This window comes from Natator depressus, chromosome 27, assembly GCF_965152275.1.
Source record: "Natator depressus isolate rNatDep1 chromosome 27, rNatDep2.hap1, whole genome shotgun sequence".
Classification (NCBI taxonomy): domain Eukaryota; kingdom Metazoa; phylum Chordata; order Testudines; family Cheloniidae; genus Natator; species Natator depressus.
In genome coordinates this window covers 9,519,251-9,544,924 of record NC_134260.1, presented here as the reverse complement: position 1 = coordinate 9,544,924, position 25,674 = coordinate 9,519,251, and the positions used below count along the sequence as shown (strand labels likewise).

The following is a 25,674-nucleotide window of genomic DNA, read 5'->3' as shown; positions in this document are numbered from 1 at the left end:
GTTACATGCATCCACATCTTAAAATCCACCACGCTAATTGGCACCCACAAGAGAATCCAAGGACTGAAGAAGCATGGAGACTGAACTACGCTCTCACCCCTAGAGGTGGTCCCTCCAGGTCAGAGTTGAGGCACAATGGCAGGGCAGTGTGGAGAATCTTGCACTGCTGCTACCCGTGCTGAACCTGTTTGGTGGATAAATACAGGACTTTAGTCTCCAGTGCTGTCAAACTGGCACCTTTCACCAGCACTAAGTTCACTTTTAAAAGCAAAAGAAAGGAAATAAAAATTCTGGTTATAGATTAAGAATTTCCACCAGTAAATATGACTCATAGGCCAGCAACGCATCTTCTGTCCTTGGTGCTCCAAAGGGAGGTGGACAGAGGCTGGCAGGCTAGGCCACTGCAGTGCTCTTGCCAGACAAGGACTACCACCAGCCCTCTAGCCAAAATATCCCCCATACCTCCCTGCAATAGCCCTGCAAAGTCACAACAGGGTTAATGCAAGAAGCTTCCTCCAGTGCACCCATTTCTCCTCAAACTGCAAACATCATTCTCCATCTCCCTTATGTTCAGAGCATCCCTGCTAGAAGCTGCCACTACCAGCCAGCCCAGAGGGAAAAAGCAAAGACTAAGACTATGATCCCTGTCTGGCAAAACAGAATGCTACTTCTGAGATTCAGGGGCCCTGGCCACTTATTTCTGGTTCCATTCTGAACTTGCCTCCTACCTCATCCCCAGCTCATACGCTAGACAATGACAAACAGAGATGAACCCTGAGTTCTAGGACAGATTTTCAAAGGAGCACTTGGGACAAATATTTATGACCATCACAAATTTAATGGAACAGAGGTGCTCTATTTCCTCTCACTACTTGAGCTGAGGACAGAGTGGTTTGCATTAATTCCTCTTAAGAGTTACATTTTGTATTTCTATCATTTTTGCTATGTTATATAAAGACCAGGTCCAGCTAATAGGAGCAGTTCAACAGAACTGCCTAGGTGTATTTTTCAGCAATAAACATGTGCATGAGAGCACGTTCACACACACGCTCATTTAACCTCACCCAACACTCCCTTAGTACAGTTCAAGGATCTCTGTGAAAACATCAATGCAGCCATCTCCAAGGCTCATCATGTAAAACAAAGCATATGTCATTGCCAATCCCCCGAACAACCACAAATCCCAACTGCACCTTGTCTGCAGCTGCCAGCAGATCGTCAGCCATTTTGTCGAGGTTTGGTGCCTTCCCCGTGTAAATAAAGCACATCATTTCCTTAAAAACTTCAGGTTCCACATCATTGATTTCAACCCGATTCTGTTTCAGGAGAATGAAGATTATTAAGATCCTGACATGATGCTAGAGACAGATCTCTTTACACTAGAGTTTTCTGAATTTTGAAATTATTTATACAGAGAACTCTTAAGCAACATGTACTACTCACAAAAGTGTGTAGAGGGAGTAAAAAAGGTTCTGTTTTATTTAATATCCTCTAATTGTCCCTCTCCTACCGCACACTCTTTCTCAAGGGTAACAAAGATCACAACTGTTTCATTGATCTTTCTTCCTCCCTCCAGGGCAGCTAAAGCAGAGTCCTGTATCCAATATGAAAAAAACCCAAAATGTTCAAAAATTTGCACTCATGAGTTACATCAGCTGCTAACTGACATTCTCAAGTCATCAAGGATATTAAGAATTGACCTGAGATCTAGTCACCCAGCTGAGAAAGCTCCTTCTCTCTTTAGACACTTACCTTTTTACTTTCTTCCATCTCATGTTCAAACATGGCACTGAAAACTGGGGAACGTGCTGGGCGGGGCGGGGTGGGGTGGGGGAAAAAATAAAACAAATACAATTAAAATACTAGAGATATAGCCTTCAGCTCCTCTGGGGGAGAAGGGGTAATAACCAATAGCTTTCCCTCCCCAATTTCCCTGGTATTAAGACAGGAAATATTACAAGATAGCAGCAGTCAAAAACTCAAAATACTATTACACCTATACACTTCTTTGGTGACCAAGTGCCAATGTAACTTCCAAATGTGTAAGTCAGGGTTTCCTGTGGCCCTTCAAACAAGGCTGAAGAGCACATGCAGAGATCTAATGCAGTCAAATATATTTCATGGCACTGAGCAAAGATACTTCAGAAAAAGCTGGTAACCTCCCTCCACAGCTGCTCTGGGGGACACATTACAGTGTCAGTCACAAACATCCCTCCCCACCATTCTCATCTAGTGAGGAAGCAGGCAATTCCGTTAAAGGGGAAGAGAACCCCCACCGCAGCACCATTATGGCAGTAAATTAGCTGCCATATTCAAAGCAGGATCTTTCACTATTGAACTATAGTTGGCAGGGATCTGAGGCACCTTTTGCTGCTATTTCCTGGAGCATTTTCCTAAAAGCAGAAGTAACTCAAAGACTTATTATGAGAGCACTCCATCTGCCATGATGCTGCTGTCTCCCATCCTGCTAAGACCTGCACAAGTCAATACCGACCTGCCAGTATGGCTTTGTGAGCCTGGAACTCCTGGCCTGCAACACACAGACAGCAGTCCGTGAAGCGAGAATTCTCCCAGAGTCCTCCTAATTCATCCGCCAAGCGGCACTCAGGTACCTTCACCATGTTCATGGTGTTCTGGCCAGAGATATTGACTGAGTCCTGTACCACACTCACCTGAAAAGAAGCAGAGTATTAATTTGTCCACAACAGGCTTCACTTTCCAGGACATGTGAAGGGAGACAGAGATCAAACCCTCATCGCCCAAATGAAACACAGTGGAACTAGATATAGGCCCAATTGAAGAGCCATCTATATCAGAGACAGTCTCCATCCAAGTCCTCCCCTGCTAGATCCCAAACTAAAGCCACCTCCATCCAATTCGGCAATACCCTCAATAGGGCTGGAAAACAGTCCCCATCTTCTGGACACCACTCCTGACCTAGTTCTTTCTCTAGATCAACTTTTTGGAGTCTACCCAATAGAGAAGCTTTTTCACAGACAATGCTACAAGCAGCTGTCAGAGACAGTGATACACAGGAAAAGTCACAGATGTACAAACGTCTTCTATAATCTAGCACTTGATCCACAGAGCTCATAACAAAAGAAGAGTCTGACCAACGTAAGACATATTCTGTGCACCTAATGAGTTGTCTACCCTACAGATTTTTCCACCATTGCCGTCTCTGATTCAGCTCCAGTATTCCTCTTGCAAAATTCAGCACCCCCACTTCTTTTACAATGATACATATCTACAAGCAATGAATTTCTATCTTGGGTAAGAAAAATAGTTACAACTAGTGAGGGGATTGGAGAACTTAGGGGATTTGGAGAGGATCCCTGGTCACTAGCTCTAATCTCAGCCAAGTTAGGTAGGAACCAAAAGTAGCTACCATGTGATGGCTGTGGAAGCCTATATGAAATGAGTTAGTAATGTCTAAGGATATGATTTTGTCAGAGAGACCACGGATTCTGTGACTTTCAAAGACCTCAGTGACATTTTCTACTTCAGCTCTATGCCCTTGGGCAACGGGTGCCCCGGAGCTCCCAGCAGCAGCTGCGGGGGCTATGGTGCTGTTAGCTGCTCCCCCCCCCCCCCCCCAATTTTTAGTAAAAGGCACAGACAGGTCACGGGCAATAAACAAAAATTCACAGAAGCCCATGACCTGTCTGTGCCTTTTACTAAAAAAAATCGTGACAAAATGTGAACCTTAGTGATATCTTCCAATTTCTAGTGGATAGGAATCCATACTGCAAGATGACAAATGACACCTTTTTTGGCAGACTCAGATTGGGCAAAGACTGAATGGACCATGGAGATTAAATTACTTTCACCCCATAGCACTACAAAATTGAGGAACATTGATAGGGGCAGCACAAGTGAAACTTGGATGGCTGCAGATGTACTTGTTTTGTTCTGTCCTGTCCAAGATAAATTTCAGAACCCTAACAATATCTGACAAGTGAAGATGGACCTCAAGGAAGGGAAGCTTCTTGAGTAAAGAAGAAAGGGAGATTAAGCTTTTGGAGTGAATGTCGGAGATGCCTTAATAAACCTTTTTCCAGTCTTTCCTTGACAAGGTTCTGCAAAAGAAGACCCTCAATTCTTGTATCCTCCTGACAAGCATTATAGACTCAAGGAACCAGCTTTAAGGAAATAGAGGGAGACCTTCCCTGATAACTCAAAAGGAAGGTTTCATCAATGCATTAGGTCCAAATTAAGGGCCAACTGGCTACAGGATCTGATGGCTGGACTCATTTCTTGACAGCTTTCAGGAAGTAGCAGACACCTAAGTACATAAACTATAATGTCTTCTTGACTTGTTAAAAAGAGGTCTTCAAGAACAGTGACTTGAACTCAAAGAGCTATGACTGAGGCCCTTCTCATGTAAGAGGAATTCCAAATCTGAGCTCAGCAATGAATACTCAGGGTCCAGAATTTTGACTTTGAATCAGCCAAATAAGATTTTCCAGATATCTGCATAGTGAATTCCTTCCTGGAATGAAGAAAATAAATTATCTGGAAAGAATAACCAAAGGACTCATCAAGGAAAGACTAAACCATCCATTCTCTCCAGGCTGCAAGTATCAATCCTCTGTAGCCAGTTACTTTCCTGGAATTAGAGAGCGATTTAACAGCAAAAGGTAATGCAGTCTTGGAGAGTGAAACACCACTTGCACAGACAGTCCAGAGAATCTCCAAACTGATGAGCAAGTGGGGTGTGAATTGAAAATGCTAGACAAGGACCATTATTCTCCTCCCCAATGGCATTCTCAATAAGTTGATATCAGGGGTCAGCCTTAGAGATGAACAAAGGAGTGGGGACTTTTTAGAAAAGCTAACAAAACAGAGAAGGTGCAGCTGAGAGACAGACAATTAAGCAATCTTCCGGTCTATACAGAACTGACCTTTAACCTCCCCCCCCCCCAAAAAAAACCCCCAACAACCCCAAAACCCTACATACCACTGGACAACCCCCACACAATAGTCTCTCAACACCACGTGTTCCTAATTCCTTAGAGAGCTTCTGAGTGGGTAACATTCTTGCTGAACGAAAGCACAGATGCAAAGAGTAGCACTCAGCACCTGTGGCCAGCAGAGAAGTGTTAGAAGAGCATATGGCACACCTGTTTATGTGGTAAGAAACTTACAGCATCAGCAAAAGCCAACAAAAGTTCCCTCTCAACAACTTTAAGCTTACAAATTACATTCCCTTCCCCTCCAACATCAGCAACCTATAAACTTAAGCTTCTCCTCCTGCACAATGAATACAGACAGACAGAACAAACCATGGAACAGACAACAGGAAAAAAGGTTGCCATGTGAGACCAGGAACAAATTCTCTTTTTCTCTTGGGGAATGCAGACACTTGGCTTAACGATACGGAATGACAGCTGGGCAAATAATGATTTTTTTGGTTCGCTGGCCATTCAAAAAAATTGAAAAAAATTTCAGTTCATGTCAAAGGAAAACAAGTTTTGGTCACCAATGTATAGAAAGGGTATAGAGAAACTGGTAAGGATCCAGAGGCAAGCAACAAAGATGATCAAAGGGACTGAATGCAAGCCATGTGAGCAAAGGCTGAAGGAACTGGGTATGTTCGGTTTGGAAAAGAGGAGATTAAGGGGGGATATGCTAGCCGTCTTCAGATATTTGAAAGGCTGCCATAAAAAAAGATGGAGAAAAGTTGTTCTCTTTTGCCACAGAAGGCAAGACAAGACAAGAGACAATGGGTTCAAACTATAGCATAGCAGATTTAGATTAAATCTCAGGAAAAACTTCCTAACTGTAAGAACAGTAGGACAATGGAACAGACTGCCTAGGGAGGTTGTAGAAGCTTCTTCCTTGGAAGTTTTCAAAGGGAGGCTGGATTGCCATCGGTCTTGAATGGTTTAGACATAACAAATCCTACATCTTGGCAGGGGGTTAGACTAAATGACTCTTGTGGTCCCTTCTAACCCTCTGATTCACAGAACAGGAAGAGGAGGGGGAGGAGCTGGTGGTACCCTCCTTATAACTATTAGCCCAGTGATTAGGGCACTCTCCTGGGACATGGGAAACCTGGGTTCAATTCCTCCCTCTGCCTAATGGAGAAGGGATTTGAAATTGGGTCTCCCACACTGCAGGACAATGCCCCAACCACCAGCTATGGGATTTTCTGGTGTGGGTCTTTCTCCATCTTGTCTCTTGAAGCTGTTCCACTTTTTAGAAGTAATTACACAGCAACTGAAGCAGGAACTTGAAGTCAGATCTCCCACATCCTTGGCGAGTGCCCTAACTACCAGGCTATAAAGTCACACTCATTCTCTTTCCCTGGCCCACTGACTATTCATTGTCATTCATGGCAATTCATAGTCATTCATAATAATAATAAAAGGAAAGAGAAACAAAAATTGCTAAAGCTACAGAGGCCTCATCCAAAATATTTTCCCCAACCATAAAAACATTACCACAAAAATTAAAGCATGGATCCCAACCATGACACTAATGGCTCAACAGTTAGCACATAACTGATTGAATAAGTCTCTTAAACGAGGTGTCTGTTGAGGCAAATAGATACAGTCTATAACGTTGGAAGAAAATATGCAGAGGAAAATAGCCACCCTGTACAACTGTAATTGAAGTCTTTCCTTTTTTGGTTCAGGAGGCTCCTGCAGCAAAAGCAAAGACTTTACCCTCATGAAAATTCATGTCCATGATACATAAAAAAAGGGGTCCAGCTGTCCCTGCCTTCTGGCAAAGATCCATAGGTACCAGGAACACTAATTTCCAGTAAAGGATGAACAGAAACAGAATGCTGGGGCTCAAAGAGAGACACTTTAAGAACTAGATTAAAGACCAACATTTTCAAGCCTGGATGTCAAATAAAATATATAAAACTGTATTTAGGCTCCTAATTTTGGTTTATGGCTCTACAGTGCTTTGGAGGCCTCCAAATAGCTGTAGATAAGAGACTGCCCACAGAAAACAGGAAACTAGAGGACAGAGAACCCACTTGAAAATTCCCCACTCTTTTCCTCAGGGAGGCTAGAACACACTCAGAAAACATACAAAACTAAGGGAGAAGCTCTTTTCTAAATCTCACTAGCGAATAATTGGAATGCCCATTTCTTATCAGAGATACTCTTGGATGCACAACATTGAGACTGGGATTTTCAGAAGTACCTGGGTGACTTAAAAGCAGAAGTTTCAATGAAAGTCCACAAAACTTGTGTTCCTAAATCAGTGAGGCACTTTTGAAAATCTCACTAAGCAAATACAATACAGATCGTGTAATATACTAGAAGTAGGATTTTCTAACGCTCTCAGTATTAACCTAAAGTCTGCTCCCATTTAAATTAATGCTCCAGCTGACGTTAATGGTAAAATGTTTGGAAGTAGGACAACACTGAGCACTTTTAAAGAGACCCTCCCTAAATATACTCTTTTGAGAGGGGTCTTCATAACACTCTTGGAAATCTTTCATTTCTCCAAAAATTATTTCTCACGAGCCAGGTCAACAGCAAAAGATTAGTTGTTTGGTGTTGCAAGCATAGGCTCTGGAAGAGTATGTCCTTTTGCACATAAAGCAAAATTTCAAGCCATTCATGATCAGTCTAAGAGCTGTTCAATGCGTCCCTGACAGTTTACATAAATTACCACTGCTGTGTCCTCTTCAAAGGTACATACTATCCATGTGGCTTGTTCTTGAACTCCAAAAGGGATATCTATATCTTTCAGTTTCAAGATATTTGTGTGCAGTTCTTGCTCTGCTACAGTCCCAAACCGTTGCAGTTTTTAATTCAAATGCACTCTAACTCACAAGGGGAGTCCCTGCTCAGTTTGAACACTGGATTCGTCTTCATAGTGACAGACCTTCAGAATATTATTCCTGCGTAGCTACCAGTTGAAACATTTCCCCACAGAACTGGGCAATAATCAGTCATTAGCTGAAGTTCTCCCTTTGACTCAGACAGGTATCAGAGGTTTTACTCTGACAGCCTTTGCAGAGGAGACTAAGTTCTTAGGGACCCAAGCAAGGTATATATTTAACAATCAAAAACTACACACTGTTATAAAGAAATGTTTCCTACTGTAAGAGTGATGTATGGTGGGTAAGTTTAGGAATCTTCACATTACGTCTGCTCCATCACCAAATTTATTCGTGGACTCACTTATATTATCAAGTATTTGGGACCAAAAAACCCCTGAGTTGATTACTATTCCAGTGAGTGTCAAATCATGTGTTGTTGATATAGAACCAGAGCTGGAATGACAAGGAGCATCTGAATGTGTTTGGCTGTTGTCCTTTACCTCTGCAGGTAACCTCAGAAACACAGCAACCAAAAATAAATGAACAGGCAATATTGTGGTCAGTCACAAATTAATAAAAATAAAAATAAAAAAAAAATCCCATACAGCACTGTAAACATAGCCAACACTCCTCCCTCACAGGGGGTCCACCTGTGGCTCCTTAAAAACCAATCCTGAAAGACAATTGTAAGTATCTGAAGCCAATAGAATTGCTAGTATTTCAGCTGAACAAAGAGACTTGCCTCACAGAAGAGAGTGAGTTTGTCATCTGGAAGAAGTCCATTGGCCTCATCCAAGAGAAAGTCTCTTCTAATGAACTTCTTGAATCCCCAGTCCTTGCCCTGTACAAATCGATATGCTCGCTGGCTCTCTGAAAGACAGATATGTTGATTCAAACAAATGCTGGCGCTGTTAGCATGAACAAACATAGAACACAAGTAAGTGATCCAAACAGATAAGAGCTACACATACCCATTGCTTTTGTTTCTTCTCCTTTAGCATTGAGGATGGAGAATTTGAACTTTGCACGAACTTCACTCTTTGGACAGCTAACCAATAATAGGTAAAGGGACAGGTAATCTTTACTTTCTTCATCCAAGCCCTTAGGGTTCACACGCAAACACCTGTAGAAATAGACATCTGCATGAGATGTTCGGAACAGTTTTCTGGCAAAACCTTCACAGCTTTCAATGAAAGAGTATTATAAAGTTTACACAATAAAGTGTACAGCAAATAAGTTCTGCTACACTGATCGTTGACTACGGTAAACAAAACAAGAACACTGTGATATTTCTTCTAATTTACAAATCCTGTATCGGCACTTAGATAGGTCCAGAAATATGAATCTGTCTACAAGACAATCAATTCAAAATCATGAAAGAGCTACATACTTATTAACGGTCTCCATTAGCAAAGTATAAAGACCATAAACTACAGAGACAGATCCTGATGTCTATGTTGTATGCACCCAAACACTGTGCCAAGGCAACACTCTCTTTTTCCTGAGCGTATGTTGTGTGTGCCCAAAGGAACCGGGACCTCTCTGCAGTTTAGATAAGCTTGATGTTTCCCAGTCTGCTAAGGGCATTAACGTATCTCTCCGGTCTGTATATGCTGGATGATGAGTATCTTCTGCTATGTTTCTTACCATTTCAGTTTATCATTGGCTCCTGATGAAAAGGTTGAACTTTTGATGACCTCACCCATTTCCTCCCGGCAGAAGCTGAAATTGTTTATGGTCCACATGTATGAAAACTTTACCACCTTAATCTGAAGATTCAAAACAAGGAAGCAATTCAGGGTCATGCTTATGCACAATGAACAGGTATAGGGGAAGAACTGAAATAACCACATCATTATATTACTAATCCAAGGACATGATTAAGATCTGCCCACACCCATGACTGCACTGCATAGCAACCTATGGTGGGTTCTGCCAAGGCATTTGACTTCCTCTTGTGTGTGTGAAAAGTAACCCAAGGGAAGCAAAAACTAATCTAATTCTATAATAGCTGCATGTCCAAAATGGACCATCACAACTTTTTCAGTCTACCTCAGGAAGTTCCATAGAAGTGAGACAGGAAAGAAGGAAGGAGACAGAGACACATTAGTCTCCCTCTGACTTGACTCAGTCCATGCTGCTTCCATTCATAGGCAGATCCACAAGAAAAAACAGTGAGTTTAGAGATGGAGCAGTCTAAATATTTGTATCTAAAATCTGATGTAGTCCTAGTTGCATTGGTTTAGTTAGTTGGTAATTAGACTTTCACCTCTGAAAACCTGGGCTCTAAATTTGTTTAGATCACCAAGCTTCTTTTTGTATGGTGTAATCTTAGTAAACTGACCATCTGAGCACACTGTGAATTTACCTGAGTGTAGCACCAGCTTTCTGCTACAGGTCCACTCGACATTTCTGCCGGAGGAGGAGGACTCGGCACCCTTGACATCGCCAGTTTGAAGATTAAACAGGATTTCACAATTCAGTGAAAGAAATAGCTATGCTGTCTTCACCCTACCTGGCCCCCCAAAAGAAGAAAAGGGCAATTCCATTAGAACTTGCCGGACATTTGTATAAACAAAACAAGAAGTCACACTCACCCCCTCCTTTCAACATCTTTAGACAGAAGCATGGTTAGGGTGTCTACGTAGCATCCAAGGTGTCCGTGCAGCTTGAGTAGACATATCAGCACTATTAAAAATAGCAGCGTAGATGCAGCCGCATGAGCTTCAGCGTGGACTAGCAATGGAAGTACATACCCAGGGTCCTTGGCGTGCTTGTATAGCTCACGTTGAAGCCCATACTAGCATATTTACACTGCTATTTTTAGCAGTATAGATATGGAAAAAGCTGGCATAGGTATGTCTACCCAAGCTGCAATTAAACCTCTGACTGAAGTGTAGACATACGCCTAGAGAGAGAAATCTGAGACAAAGACCATATTCACTAGTGCTTTCAATATATGAACTCTCGATAGGAACAAAACCAGAATATGGACCCTACTCCTAGACTAGGGCACTGCACTCCCTGCTTGACCTGGATTTACTGTTGTTCATATGGACTAGATGACCTCCTGAGGTCTCTTCAAACCCTAATATTCTATGATTCTCCTAGACTATCAGTTAAGGTCCCTGACATTTACTCCTCATTTTTCTTCTGGCACAGTCCCAAACTGATACACGGCTGTGTGAGAAATGGTGTTCCTGATCCGAGTAGAACATACAGAAGTTAGTACATAGTCCAAACTTATTCCAATTGTGGGGTTTGGCTTTATTGGTGGTTGAAGCACCAACATCACAAAAAACTTCAGCCTAAGCTTTCTCTCAAAGCTTTGCTTAGAGGGGACCCCCCCCCCCCGCACCTTTATATGCTAGTGAAGTTCACAACCCACAACCACCATGATGGGTCAGCAGAATTTACTCAGCTGCTGTACAGGGTTATGAAAAAACCCAGAATTGTTCTGTAAATGAACAACCCACTTGTTTTGCACCCCCTAGGTTTTAATTAGGATTTTCTCTTTTTTTCGTGTGGCGGGGAGGGGACCCAGTTGGTAGGATTCATTTAAAAAAAAAAATGCACCAAAATTTTACTTCATAAACATTTGCATTAACACATGTATTTCATTTTTTTATTTTTAATACTAGAAACAATAGGATCTAGCTTTCATTCACAGATTGAAATTATTCTGAAAAGTTGAGAGAGAAGTGGTAATGACATATGGGTGGTTCTTATGCTTATTAAAAACAATGAGAAAGTTATACAACTAACAAGAAATTTAGAGAAGAGGGATGGAGGTACTAGTGATTGGAGAAGGGGCGTGGCCAGTTTGTGGACTCAACTGTTACTGAATGTTCACAAGAGAGGAGTGGGAAATGTTACAAGGACTTGCTTTGCAAGGATCGATAAGCTTCCGGAAGGTGGTCAGGGCACTTGAAACCACAGTTCTGTCTAAAGCTGGCTTTATTTTTCAGTTTTCATATGGCTGAATTCACTACGCGGTTGTTTCTCATTCTAATTGCAGTAAACATAGAAGCTGCTGGTCAACAGAGTGAACAGAAGATTAGTGTTTAGTGATTACTAAACAGTGTATGAATGTATCTGACTTAACGTCTCTGAAATTGAAGGAAGCGGTAAAACAAAAACAACTGATTATATAGTGGACGGTGCTTAATAATAATCCTATTATTAACAACTGATTAAGAACAACATTGTGCTGGGAACCAATCCCTTCCCATTGACTCTAATGTTAATGGGACTTAAGTCACATGCCTGTCGCCAGTATCCAACTGACAACTTTTTGATGTGCCTTCCCTGGCTGCAGCCCTACAAACCTGCCTGAGGCTGCAGGTCGGGCAGCAGTAGGAAGGGGGACTGAAGCCCAGATGCTGCGGCCTTCCGTGGGGAGCAGATGCTGGGGATCCAGAGGGCTACACAGTACCTCTCTGTGCTGCATCCTGCTCTTGCAATTGGGCCTTGGGTTTGGCAAATCCCAAAAATTCCTTCCTGGGTATCTGGCTGATGAATCTTGCCCATATGCTCAGGGTTTAGCTGATCACCATATTTGGGGTCGGGAAGGAATTTTCCTCCAGGGCAGATTGGAAGAGGCCCTGGAGGTTTTTTGCCTTCCTCTGCAGCATGGGGCATGGGTCACTTGCTGGAGGATTCTCTGCTCCTTGAAGTCTTTAAGCCACGATTTGAGGACTTCAATAGCTCAGACATAGGTGAGGTTTTTCGTAGGAGTGGGTGGGTGAGATTCTGTGGCCTGCGTTGTGCAGGAGGTCAGACTAGAAGATCATAATGGTCCCTTCTGACCTTAATATCTATGAATCTATGTGCCCTCCTTGACTGCAGCCCCACAGACCTCGCTGCTGCCCTGCTCACAGCCTCCCCTTCCAGCTGCAGGTAAGTCTGCAGGGCTGCAGCCAGGGAAAGCACACCCTAGCGCTTCCTTCACTAGCTGCAGCCATGCAAATCTATCTTCCTCTTACTGGAAACCTTTAGATAGATCATCAGCTTTTTTGCTGGGAACCAACAGGTTGCTAATAAGTGGATTCTACTGTAGTCAAAAAAAAAAAAAATTTTGCAGTGTAAAATGTAAACATTGTCAAGTGTTAAATAAGCTTAAAAAGGGACTCTTGCTCATTTTAAGAAGTGCAGGAAGTCAGCTTATTCAAGATCAAATGCGCCATAACAAAATTGTTTACTAAAGCAGAAGAACAAAATATGGATATGTTTGATGAGCCTCAAGTGAGACACATTGACTATCACTGCTGTAATCAAAGACAACCAACATAATAATTTAAGTCCCTGTTCCAGGCTTCCAGCAGCTCTTCAACATTAGTTGCATTCAGTAGCAGTGTCTGCCATATATGACACCCAAAATATGACAAAAATCAGTCTGATTATATCATTAAAAAACCCAACCACAACCCCGAAAGGCTCCATTGATACCTCCCAGGAGCCCCGGGCGATCTTGAGCAACAATGAGGACGACATTGTTGATGAGGAAGAGGAGGAGGAGAAGAATGTGAGGCAGGCAAGCAGAGGATCCATTCTCCCAGACAGCCAAGAACTGTTTTTAACCCTGGAGCCCATCCCTTCATAGAACCAGTTGGCAGCGGAGCGTGATGCTGGGGAAGGCAGCTCTGGTGAGTAAACATTTCCAATCAAACTGTAGGGGTTACATATTATTATTTTTTAATATTAATCTGAACAAAAAAGTAGGTGTAGTGGATGGCCCAGGAATCCTCCATGGAGATCTCTAGGAAGCTTTCATGGAGGTACTCTGCAATCCTTTGCAGAAGGTCTCTGGGAAGGGCTGCCTTACTTTGTCCACCACAGTAGGACACTTTCCGGCACCACTCCAATATTACATCTGCTGGCATCATTGCAGCACACAGCATTTCAGCATAAGGACCAGGTCTGTACCCAGACACTTGCAGCATCTGCTCCCTTGCTGTGTCTGTTACCCCCAGGAGAGTGATATCGCACAGGGTCACCTAGGGGAAAACAGGGAAAGTTTTCAATGCTGGCCCTTAAACCGCAAACAATTCAACAAGTAATCTGCCCCGTTTGGTGAAATCTTGGTCACACAACCACACCTTCCCAAACGTGCCACGGTTGTGGTTGGAAGGGATCACTGTGTAGTGCAGCATTGAAAAAAAAGGGGATGGGGGGAAGTAGCAGTAACGTCTCTCCAGCTGATGATTCTCCTTTTAGCACAACCCACTGTTATCTCCCCCTTTAGCTACTTCCTCACTTGTACTAATGCTATTTTCTTCATCTTAAATAATAATTACCCATGTGTTACTATATGAATGCTTTATGGAAGTCAAGATAGATTAAGTCTGCCACATTTTCCTTGTCTAAGAAATCAGTTATCAAAAAATCAGTTTAGTCTGATGTGACCCAACTTTGGTAAACCCATATTGCATTTTATCTCATTTACATCCATGTCTTTCTTCATTTGTTCTTTCCAAATTTGTCCTAAAAACTTGCATACTATTGACTTCCCCAATGTCTCAGAAGATGTATACTGTGTGCTCTCACATCTTAATTAAAGGGTTACTGGGATTGAGTCTTTATTAAGGATATCTCCAAAATGTTGGTCAGTCACTGAAATTAAACATGTTAACAACCAAAAATAATTTTTGAATAGTGTAGCTAAACAGCCCTTCCTTGCTCAATTTTCACGTGACTCTGGTAATGGCACCACTGATCTCCAGTCACCATAGAGTTTGAGGATAGATAAAACCTTAAATTCCAATGTAACAACAACAAGAAACAAGAAACACCCTGTCCATTCTTTTCTGAAAAAGCAGCAACCTCTCGTGCCTTCTTTATACAGAATAAAAGGAGTGGGGGAGGGAGGCGCAGGGCAGGGAGAGTTCCAAATTTTTCCCTCCCACTTTTAAGCACTCCTCTAGAGTGTGTTTGCAACCCAAGCTCTATAGCATTCTTCTAATGTATGAGAAACGGGAAATGAAACTAACAGACCAGTCTAATTTCATAATACAATCAGAAGAAAGGGAAAAAGGTAAACAGAGCAACATAAAAAAGGTGATTAGAATTAGATTTTTAAAATCGCTTCAGTTTCAAGAGTTTACGATGCTATTAAATAACACAGCTAAGTAATTTAAAAAAAAAGTAATTTAAGACTTCATCCTCTCGCTTCTTTCATGTTCAGGCCAGAAGTTGATGAAACAAGCATGCTTCACTAGACTGAAACAAACACTTTGCCTTCAGTGAGGAGAAGTTGACTACAATCACACTAATTAATTTCACTTGTATTGGACACCATTGGTAAAGTGCTTCTACAGAGACTGACGGTACTTTAATTCCTTAGTAGCCTCTGTCAGAAGTTGCATGCAGGAAATTTTTTTAAAAGGGTAGGTTTCCTCCTAACTCAATGTGAGAAATACTGTAAATTAACAATCTTTATAAAAAATGCACTACAGGCTCAAGGCATGCTGAGACAAGACCAACACACTTCTGAAACAGTAAGAGAAAAAAGAATCAGTTTAGTTTTCCTTTTAAACAGAGATCATAACTTTGTGGAATGCAGCAGATACTGATATTAAATATTGACACCAAGAACATCGCCACATCCCTCTCCAAATCAGGATTTCACATTTCAGTGCTAAGCATCAAACTTCAATCCAGAACGATCCATTTTACTGCCTCTAGATAGCTCCCCCTCTCTACAAAGGGACTTCAGAAGCAGTTTATAGTATTCTGTATATACCTTCACAGCACAACTGCTGAAGCCACAGTGTAAAGACATTAACTTGTAGGTTAACAGAAACCTCCACACAAGTATCTCTACAGAATGCTTTCCAGTGACATTACAAGGCTATGGTGCTGCTAGCCTTGTAGGACATTAAGAAAATCATCATCTAAGATGATGCCAACATGAAAAGGAACATGTCAGCATGAATCCCAACTACAGTGGAGAGGACAGAAATGAGGCCCTAGAGGTCAAAAAATTATTTTCAACTCTGTTACACTAAATATGGAGAGTGCTTTTTGACAGATCTACACTGTGGAGAAAAGCATTGGTTACAGTAATTTTTTATCTATAGATTTTATTGCTTTCTTAAAGAAGAAAACAGTGTGGATGCAACATGATAAAACTGTATGTGAGAATCATGCAGAATACATCTAGATATATATATTATGAATATATTAGTTACACTGGTTAGATACAAGGAAAAGTGTTTTCTTAAAGTTAAAAGGAATGGAGAGTTTGGGTGGTGAACTGATTTATTTGCCCTCTTAGTTTGCAAACAGGTCACATTAACCTCTAGATACTATAGTAAGTGGTCCTAAATTTTCAAAAGTGGCGAGTGATTTTAGGTGCCCAACACTTTCTGAAAAATCAGATTCCTTTAAAGGTGACTTAAATTGGACACCCAGAAATTTAGGCACCTAAATATCACTAGTCATTTTGAAAAACGTAGGCTGCAGACCAGAGAGCTAGTTTAAAATGAAATGTGCCATAAAGCTACGTAAACGTCAATGTGCCATTTTTGGGAAAGGGGTTGGTAAGTTTCTCCATAATTAAACACAGAAGGCAGGTACAGGGGGAACAGCTCTTTTACAAGTAGCAGGCTACTGAATCTCTGATAGTCATAAGGCATCTAAGTTTGAAACATTGTTTATTTGCCTGTTGAATTGAGTATTATTCAGTGCAAGGCCTTCCAGATTAAAAAAGAGGTTTAGTGGGTTATATAGATCTGATTTGGCTTTTCATGTGATAAAAAAAAACCTGAATGGCTAGTAAAGTCCACCAGAAATGGTAGAGGTCCCCTCTAAGGTTATACAGTTTCCACAGAAATACTTTTTAAAGCTCTTCTGCTCAAGTTCATTTTTGTTCCACAGTCTCCAGGTAATGAACACCAAAAGCAGAGTTACATTTTGAAGCATCAGCCATTTGAGGGGCAAAGATATAAAACACCATCACCACCAAGAACGTATATAGCTATCTTCCATCTGTGTATCTCAAAATGATTCCTAAAATGAATTTAAGCAGTTTCATCTCCACTTCACCAATAGGGAAAGGATCAGCAACTTGCTCAAAAACATAAGCAATTCTGTGGCTGAGCTAGTAATAAAACTCAGGAATCCTTACTCCCAATCCCCTTCTCAAAGTATAGACTACACCTTCTCTCTTTGAGAGGAGTAAGTTCCACCTTGGTCGTTCTCTAAGCTACCAGATTTTGCTATTACACACACTATTTGTACACTCCTATTACAGAAAACTGTTTATCTTTTATCAGATCTAGTAGCCTTTATACGAGAGAGAGAGCGCGAAACTAAACATCAAACACATGAACCTAGATATAGGTGAAATTGCCCTACATACCTAGCTGCTAATTTTACACGATATAATTTCCCCCCATAAAGCTTAGACAAGCAGGGTAATAAAGTTATGACAAGATGCTAATAGAGTGCAGATGTGGTCACCCCATCTCAAAAAAGATCTATTGGAATTGGGAAAGGTTCAGAAAAGGGCAACAAAAATGATTAGGGGTATGGAACAGCTTTCATATGAGGAGAGATTAAGAAGATTGGGACTTCGCAGCTTGGCAAAGAGACGACTAAGGGGGGCGGATATGATTGAGGTCTATAAAATCATGACTGGTTTGGAAAAAGTAAATAAGGAAGTGTTATTTACTCCTTCTCATAACACAAGAACCAGGGGTCACCAAATTAAATTAATAGGCAGCAGGTTTAAAACAAACAAAAGGAAGTATTTCTTCTCACAACACACAGTCAACCTGTGGAACTCATTGCCAGAGGATGTTGTGAAGGCCAAGACCATAACAGGGTTCAAAAAAGAACTACATAAATTCATGGAGGATAGGTCCATCAATGGCTATTAGCCAGAATGGGCAGGGATGGTGTCCCTAGCCTCTGTTTGCCAGAAGCTGGGAAGGGGCGACAGGGGATGGATCACTTGATGACTATGTGTTTTGTTCATTCCCTCTGGGGCACCTGGCATTGGCCACTGTCGGAAGATGGTACTGCATTAGATGGACCTTTGGTCTGACCCAGTATGGCCATTCTTGTGTTCTTATGAGTTGTAACAAATGGCCTACTAGATCAGTGGTTCTCATACTTCTGTATTGATGACCCCCTTCACACAGCAAGCCTCTCAGTATGACCCCCCCCCCCATAAATTAAAAACACATTTTTAAATATTTAACACTATTCTGAATGCTGGAGGTGAAGCGAGGTTTGGGGGTGGGGGCTGACAGCTCACGACCCGCCACGTAATAACCTCATGACCCCCTGAGAGGTCACGACCCCATCTTGAGAACCCGTCTACTAGATTGCAATACTTTTAAAACGGCCCAGTGGGGGAGAAGGATCTAGATTTCTCTTTACTTCAGAAACAGTTTTAGTCTGGTATTTGTGAATATGAATCTTTCTAAAGACACTCTGCATGCCAATTAAATGGTTTAAAGACAGCCAGTTTCCCAGGGTCAGTGCACTTCACCCCTAGCTCAACCCACCATACCCATACTTATCGACTCTGTAGCAAACCATAAAGAAAAGAAAAAAACAAACAAAAACAGGTACAATCTCCACAAAATTGAGTAACAGATGTTAAAAAGGTAGGAAAATCTTGCCACTGTTCTTGCTTACAAAACACACAAAGATACCCAAACATGTCCTTAAGTCTACTTATTTCAGTTGGTGGAACAAGCTCTTTAAATTCAATGGTAAACAGTTTTCTGACATAGCCAGATATAAAACTAGTTTTTAAAAAAGAGCTATAACTACATGTTCTAAATATACTTAGTATACAAAATCTTTAAACATTTAGAGTATTCATTGCGCTTATTTCTATACAAATACTCACCAATATGTAACACTATTGCTTAGTAACAATGCTGGTGTCTCTTGCGCTGTGAATACACCATGAAGCCTGGACCAGCTTCTGCTTACACAGAAATTTTAGGAAGACATTTCATAAACAGTTTGGACATCAAATCTTTCCCTGGCAGGCATGAGAGGGGATAGACAAGGAGGGCGCACAAACAAATGGCAAGTCGTAGGAGTTAGCAGCAGAATGCTCATGCTGCCTTACAGACCTCTGTGAGCTGCCTGTTTACAATCTGTCAGTATCCTTCTTTCTTGGATATAGAACGACAACAAGCAACACTTGCCTCTGCAGTTTAGTAGAGTACAATCAGTGCAAAGGTTAAGATACAGAATAGATCTCACTTTGTACACAACTGCTTTTAGATGCAGAAACTTTCACAGGCAATTTTGATCTCTTTCAAAGCATGAAGAAGTGTTCCCTTGCCATCCTGACCTATTGATCATCTCCTGATCCAGTGGCTGTGTCTAGAAACCCCAGCAGCTCATACCCATTTACTGAGGAGCATGCAGAAAAACTAACTTTGTGAACAGTGGAAGTTTGAACTGGGGGAGAGGACAAAACCCAAACAAAATGAATCAATCATTCCAGGAAAGGCTACCAAAAGTCTCTAAGGGGTTGTTTTTCAAGTAACAGTTTCTCAGTTTGTATTTCTTTAGACACCAGTTATCACTGATAATCACTTCTACAGCACTATACATTTACAAGGTGTTTACAAGCAGTTACATTCCCAGCCCAGAGAAGATTCCAATCCAATCCCCTCCATATATTATATATAATGTTTTTATACATAAAAACAATGACCCAAAGGGAGGATATGGACAGTTACTATTAACTGAAGGATTTATAAAAAATGGATTTAATTAGAGGGGGAATGCTTGGTGGACAGGAAGAGGAAGGATGTTCCAAGAATGACAATGTGAAGAGGAAGGAATGGGAGAAAACAGGAGCAACAGGACAAGAGGATTGGAAGAAGTAGGAGCAAATGAAAAGACACATAATTGTGAGCAAGATTATGCACAGACTTGAAAATAAGGAGGAAGAGCTTGAACTTGATGCCATAAAAAAACAAGACGACAAGTAATAGACTGAAAGTGGGATGCAATATTATCTAATGAGAGAAGGAACTTTCAGAATTAAATGTAGCTCTTAAACATTGCTGAAACAATGTCAGCTTTTCCCCACTTGGAGTGCACACAGAAGAAAGCAACCGTGGATTAAGCAGCAAAGCTTTCATACGGTCTTTGCTAATGACTGTTCAAGTGATACTGCTGCTGCCGATTATTATTACAACCTCTCCTACCAGATAGGAAGGCTAATCTTGCTGCAAAGAAAAGGCAGATTTGAATAAATAGTTTGTAGTAAGCCTCTAGCCGTGTAATTTTTAGAGTTCATGACATGTAAACATTTGTAACTGTGGCATGCAGAGAAATTGTGGGAAGCGATTATTTTGAATTAATAAAATGGATAGTTTTTCACCTTAAAGCACTTGCCACATTAGACAGACTATTCCTTCTAATATAAAGCTACGTCTCAGAAAGGTGAAAACATCCTTTAACAACCAAAGACTTTTCCTTCTGGAAAACTGAAATACAGTAATGCGCAAAATTCTATGAATTAAACATGCCAATTATGGAGAAATAAGGGAACTGGGATGTGCAGAAATTTAACTCTTTCCATGTCAGCTAGGGTTCTCCTTTTCTAAGGTAGAGGGAGGGATCCATTTATGTCAAACAGGAGCTGGATAATCCAGTTTAATTTTTTTTTTTTTTTTTTTGCACTTCAGCCTCCTTTGCATTCTGTAACAATCAAACACTGAAGACCTTACAGATCTCTTCTTCTTAACTAAGTACCAAGGAAGAATTATTGGGAATCAAAAGGCAAACAGATACAGAGTTTGCATCCAATGTGTTCCAGTACTGGCAACTCTTGTGATTTTTTCCACCAGTGTTGGGATTCTGTCTGGAGCTAGAGTCCACTTCATCACTACGTGAGCAACTCTGGCCCTAACATGAATCTGAGCCCAGCCTGGGAGGGGGAAAAACATCCTCCGATTAGCTGCCTTCCTCAACTTCTCACCCGCTGGAACAGAGCCACCAATCAGGACTGATGTAGGAAGAACTCTCCTCCTCTCCCTCTCCCCATCCCCACAGCAACCTGAAGCCATTCTCTCACAGAAGAGGAGTCAGCAGGAGAAAAAGCAGTTCAAGGTACATCTATTCCCTCCCCGACGCCTGTCAGCATGGCTCCTCTGCTCATCCTCACTCTCTCCCGGCAACACCAAGCATGGGAAGAGGCAGAAGGGGCTGAAGAGTCTCTGGAACTGCTGCCCCCCCAAACCTAGAAGAGGAGAGGGACCCTGCTGCAGCACCCTTCAGGCCTGGGAGATGGGGGGTGAAGAACCTCAGGAGGTGCTGCAGTGAGGCTGGGGGGCTGAACTGACGGTGGGGACAGGACTGATTTGGAGGCTGGTGGGGGGGGGGGGGGGGGCAAAATTAATTCTTGGCAAAGGACAGGCGGATGAGGTGGTGAAAGCTCCTGCAGTGACAGTCAAAAATCACCTACCCAATAAATTTGGAAGAGAAGGCAACACTAATTGTTACACACACACAGGATTGGCAGAGGGAGTTAAAAAAAATAATCAAAAGACAACACACACACAAACAATTTTGTGGTCAATCTCTCGATTTTTAATCTTTGGAGGTTGGCAATAGTGATGTTCACAGGCAGAAGAAGAGATTAGAAAAGTGATATCATCATAGTAAGGAGAGAAGCGTCCTTTGGAAAATTCATTCCACCTTGATGCATTGCACTACTTCCTATTTGGGATGTAAAATAAATTCAGTTGATTATTTGCATTAATCAAAACATGAATGCTCTCTCAGAGACCAAAAACCTCTGCATGTCACTCTAGGTTCCAGTGAACTGGTTGCCAGTCTCAGTCCAATAGTCTCTCTGAATGTATAAGCGAATCAGAACCATTTGCTAATGATATTCCTCTTTACACACTTAATGACCCTACAAACAACAGGATTTTTCATCAACGGAGAAACTGAGTATACAGGAGGAAGAATGAACAAACTACACAATTTGTTTGTTTTTGTGCTAGTTTTTTTCAGTTACAGTTATCCAGGTCCAAAATATTCAGAGATGTGATTAAGTTGAAGGTGCGCCCTTAAATCACAACTGCCCATACATGCTATTCTGTATTGTTAACGGTGCTTTAAGAGCATTGGATAGACACCCTGTTGTTATTTTAATTTATTTAAAGTAACTCCATGCCAATTCATTTCTATAACAGTCCCTGGCATAGTGTGCGATAGACGCTTCCCTCCTCTATTAACTAGTCAGCTGAGTTACGGAGGTAATAGGAGAGTCTGGAAGCTGAGTGACTTTAAGATGCATAAAATAAAATCTGCAACAAGCACATGTAATTTGGTTAAATACATTGCATTAAGTTCTTGCCACCACCTAGTCTGGACACACAGAATTATTTTTTTTATTGAGAGAGCATAGGAAGGCAAAGAGGATCAATTTACCAGAATATCATCAAGACAGAACCCAAACATGTGGGTTTCCTTGGACAGTCCTAAAGACTGGCAGCCCATTATAATTTCATTTGCTAGTTTTCCACCTTTAAAAACTTAGTTTAAGAATGTCAAAAAACCTTTTTTAAAAAGTTTTCAAGCTTTTCTATTAACTGCTCCTCTTCCTTCAAAGCACCCATCTGTAGAGTCCCAAAAGGCTCAATTCTCAAAAGTCACATGAATTCGTTAGAACTGGGGAGGCACCATAGGTTGGAGCGTGCAGACAAGAGTATGCAGACAAGACCAAATTCCATATCTCTTTTACATCAAAGGAAACAGCACCACAGCTTCATTTCCTTGGGGTTTAACTAAAATCAAAACTGGGCGAACAGCAGATGACTAAAGCTAAACTAAGGCAAGACTGAGGAGATCGATGGTACGAAGAAGGAACCTGCCTCCTTATAACAATTCTGCCAGCAAGGGCTTTTTTCTCAAGTTGTTAAATTAAGCCACAGCCTTGGGCTTTTTCTGGTTTCCTTTATGCTACTGGTTGCAGAGGGCTAGAAAAGTGCATCACTTCCAATCGCACACAGACCTGGCAATGATGCAGCATGCATTCAAGATCTTCGGAATACAATACTAAAAGTGATATATAGGAATGAAGCAAAACACTATAAAAAAAATCCAGTGGTCCAAAATGAGAACACAACTCACTGTTAACATATCTCCCCACAGCTCTGTCTTCTGCATGGGATTCCAGTTAAGAGTCCAGTTCAAGATCTCTGTACCAATATTCAAACCCCTCCCTGGGACTGGCTTCTGTTACCCAATAAATCACCTCTCCCAACAGCTACATTTCACAACAACAGGGTGGAGGCTTGCGAGTGCTGGAGACAGAATTTACAGGGGCTGAGCTACATGAACTTACTCCAGCACAAGAATGACCAGGAACATGACCATTTTTAGAACTAAACTTAAAACGAATTTCATTGATGTGGCTTTTCTTTGAATTTTTCCCCACACAAAATAAAAAGTCATATAAACTAACTGAACTATTTCCCCCACAGAATAGGAAGATAGATTATTTCTCTTTTGAAATGCTTGGGAGGTGCTCAGATACAATCAAGTCAAACTAAAGCTACATATTAAGAGAATTTGATGTTTACCTTCTGCTACTGCACTGTTCTCCCTAAAATTCTGTGGTAAGTCTTATATGTAGTACAGAAAAAAGAGGCTCTCCCACCTTTTTCCCAGGTTGGATCTGAACACAAAAGAGTCAGATCTTAAGACTACATCAATGTTTCCAATGGCAGCCTCTTTTAGAAGCTAATAATTCAGTTATAAACTTTTTCTGTGAACGATAATTTTGCAAAGAGCCGGGTAATTTTAAAGCCACTTGTTTCACCCGCAATGTCATAACTTCAGGATCTACTGAACTCTACTAACAAAGGAGTTTTCAGAAGCCTATTGATATTAGGCAGAATAAGTCTATATTTAGAAAAACAAAGAAACAAACGAAACCTAACTAGCAAACTGAGGTATTGCTGCTGGTTTCCTTCTATTAGTTTCCAATAGATCTTCTATTTAAGCGAGTTTCAGGCAGAGCTGATCAACATCTAACAAAACAAATATTATCAGAGTACAAACTAAAGAAATATCCCTGCAAGTGCCTGCAAAACTATCTGCAAGAGCTCAAGTCTTCTCTCAAACAAGCACCAAACAAGATAACTGCATGAAGTGGTACAAAAACAGAACAGTCCACAAAACCAATTTTATCACAGCTTTTAAATCAGGAACTAGAATGTGTGATCAGTCTTGGAACAACAACAAAAAAATTGTGGTTTCTTCATCACATTTGTTCAGAATAAAATGAATATCCATTTTACACTTATGATGTGGGATCTGGATTATATTGTTTGAGTGCTTTTCAATAACTAGATTGAGGATTGGGTAAATCCTAGCTAACCAAGAGTTTGAAAAACCCAGGTGAGTGGGCAGAGTTGGACTAGAGAAGCCATCAACACCCTTGAAAGATGGGAGGAAGAAAGGAGCAGAATGGCACTTGAGCCATGTGCTATTTTTCAGAAAGGAGGCAGAAATCAGGGTTGCAGGAACTGCTCCTCTTTTGTAGAAGGGCCAGAAAAGAGCAGGGAAACAGAACAGAAGGCATCATTTTTCCTTTAAGAGGAAGGACCAGAGCTGCTGTGTGTTTTTGTTGTGTGGTGTGTGGTTGCTGGTGAGTATTTGCTTTAGGTTGGGGGGCTGTCTGTAAGTGAGGACCGGCCTGTCTCCCAAGGTCTGTGAGAGTGAGGGATCGTCCTTCAGGATAGGTTGTAGATCCACACAACAAAAAACACTAACCCAGGAACCAACGCCTGCAACAAATCCCGTTGCCAACTCTGTCCGCATATGTATTCAAGGGACATCATCATAGGACCTAACCACATCAGCCACACCATCAGGGGCTCGTTCACCTGCACATCTACCAATGCGATATATGCCATCATGTGCCAGCAATGCCCCTCTGCCATGTACATTGGCCAAACCGGACAGTCTCTACGCAAAAGAATAAATGGACACAGATCAGACGTCAAGAATTGTAACATTCAAAAACCAGCAGAAGAGCACTTCAATCTCCCTGGACACTCAATAACAGACTTAAAAGTGGCAATTCTTCAACAAAAAAACTTCAAAAACAGACTTCAACGAGAAACTGCAGAACTGGAATTAATTTGCAAACTGGACACCATCAAATTAGGTCTGAATAAAGACTCGGCGTGGACAGGTCACTTCAAAAAGTAATTTTCCCTCTGTTGATACTCAGCCCTTCTTGTCAACTGTTGGGAATGGGCAATGTCTACCTTAATTGAATTGGCCTCGTTGGCCCCCACTTGGTAAGGCAACTCCCATATTTCATGTGCTGCAATACATATACTGCTTACTGTATTTTTCACTCCATGCATTTGATGAAGTGGGTTTTAGCCCACAAAAGTTTATACCCAAATAAATTTGTTAGTTTCTAAGGTGCCACAAGGAGGACTCCTTGTTTTTGCGGATACAGACTAACACGGCTACCACTCTGAAACCTAACACAGGAATGACTCACTGGCCCAAAGCATTTCATGATTTGATTATATATTAGTCCAGTAAAGAATGTGTTCATATTTTTAAGTAACCCATGTCCAATGCATCTCTTAGAAGCATTTTATACTACAACACAGGACAACCAAGCCCAGGAAAATCATAGGGTCAATGGCTCCTTCAGATGGAAGTGGAGAAGCAACAGTCTCATTTTATATAGTAAAGAGAAGGAAGTTATTATCATCAAATAGTAGCACTATTATAAAATGAAAAACCACATTAAAAAACTGGAGAAATATTCTACTAAAATTAACAGTGAATGACATCTGGCTCCCAGAAGAATTCCAGTAAACCTGAATTAAAATACTGAGTCCTTCTCTTGGGGAGGTGAC

At 41.3% G+C, this 25,674-nt stretch overlaps 1 protein-coding gene across 9 annotated transcripts in view; it reads right to left on the bottom strand.

Moving 5' to 3' along the window:
- The window catches only part of SPOP (speckle type BTB/POZ protein), a 43,793-nt gene that overhangs the window by 4,034 nt on the left and 14,085 nt on the right, over nucleotides 1-25,674 (bottom strand). For 4 of the 9 annotated variants that reach the window (XM_074940549.1, XM_074940552.1, XM_074940550.1 and 1 more), the window contains 7 exons: nucleotides 10,158-10,300; nucleotides 9,437-9,558; nucleotides 8,761-8,912; nucleotides 8,532-8,659; nucleotides 2,495-2,672; nucleotides 1,753-1,808; nucleotides 1,194-1,316 (listed from right to left, as the gene is read on the bottom strand). In XM_074940549.1, coding sequence (XP_074796650.1) covers nucleotides 1,194-1,316; nucleotides 1,753-1,808; nucleotides 2,495-2,672; nucleotides 8,532-8,659; nucleotides 8,761-8,912; nucleotides 9,437-9,558; nucleotides 10,158-10,235 — 837 coding nt within the window. In that variant the 5' untranslated portion in view covers nucleotides 10,236-10,300. Of the gene's footprint in view, nucleotides 1-1,193; nucleotides 1,317-1,752; nucleotides 1,809-2,494; nucleotides 2,673-8,531; nucleotides 8,660-8,760; nucleotides 8,913-9,436; nucleotides 9,559-10,157; nucleotides 10,305-13,613; nucleotides 13,786-25,674 lie in introns of all 9 variants that reach the window. The other 5 variants (XM_074940544.1, XM_074940545.1, XM_074940546.1 and 2 more) reach the window with 2 other exon arrangements.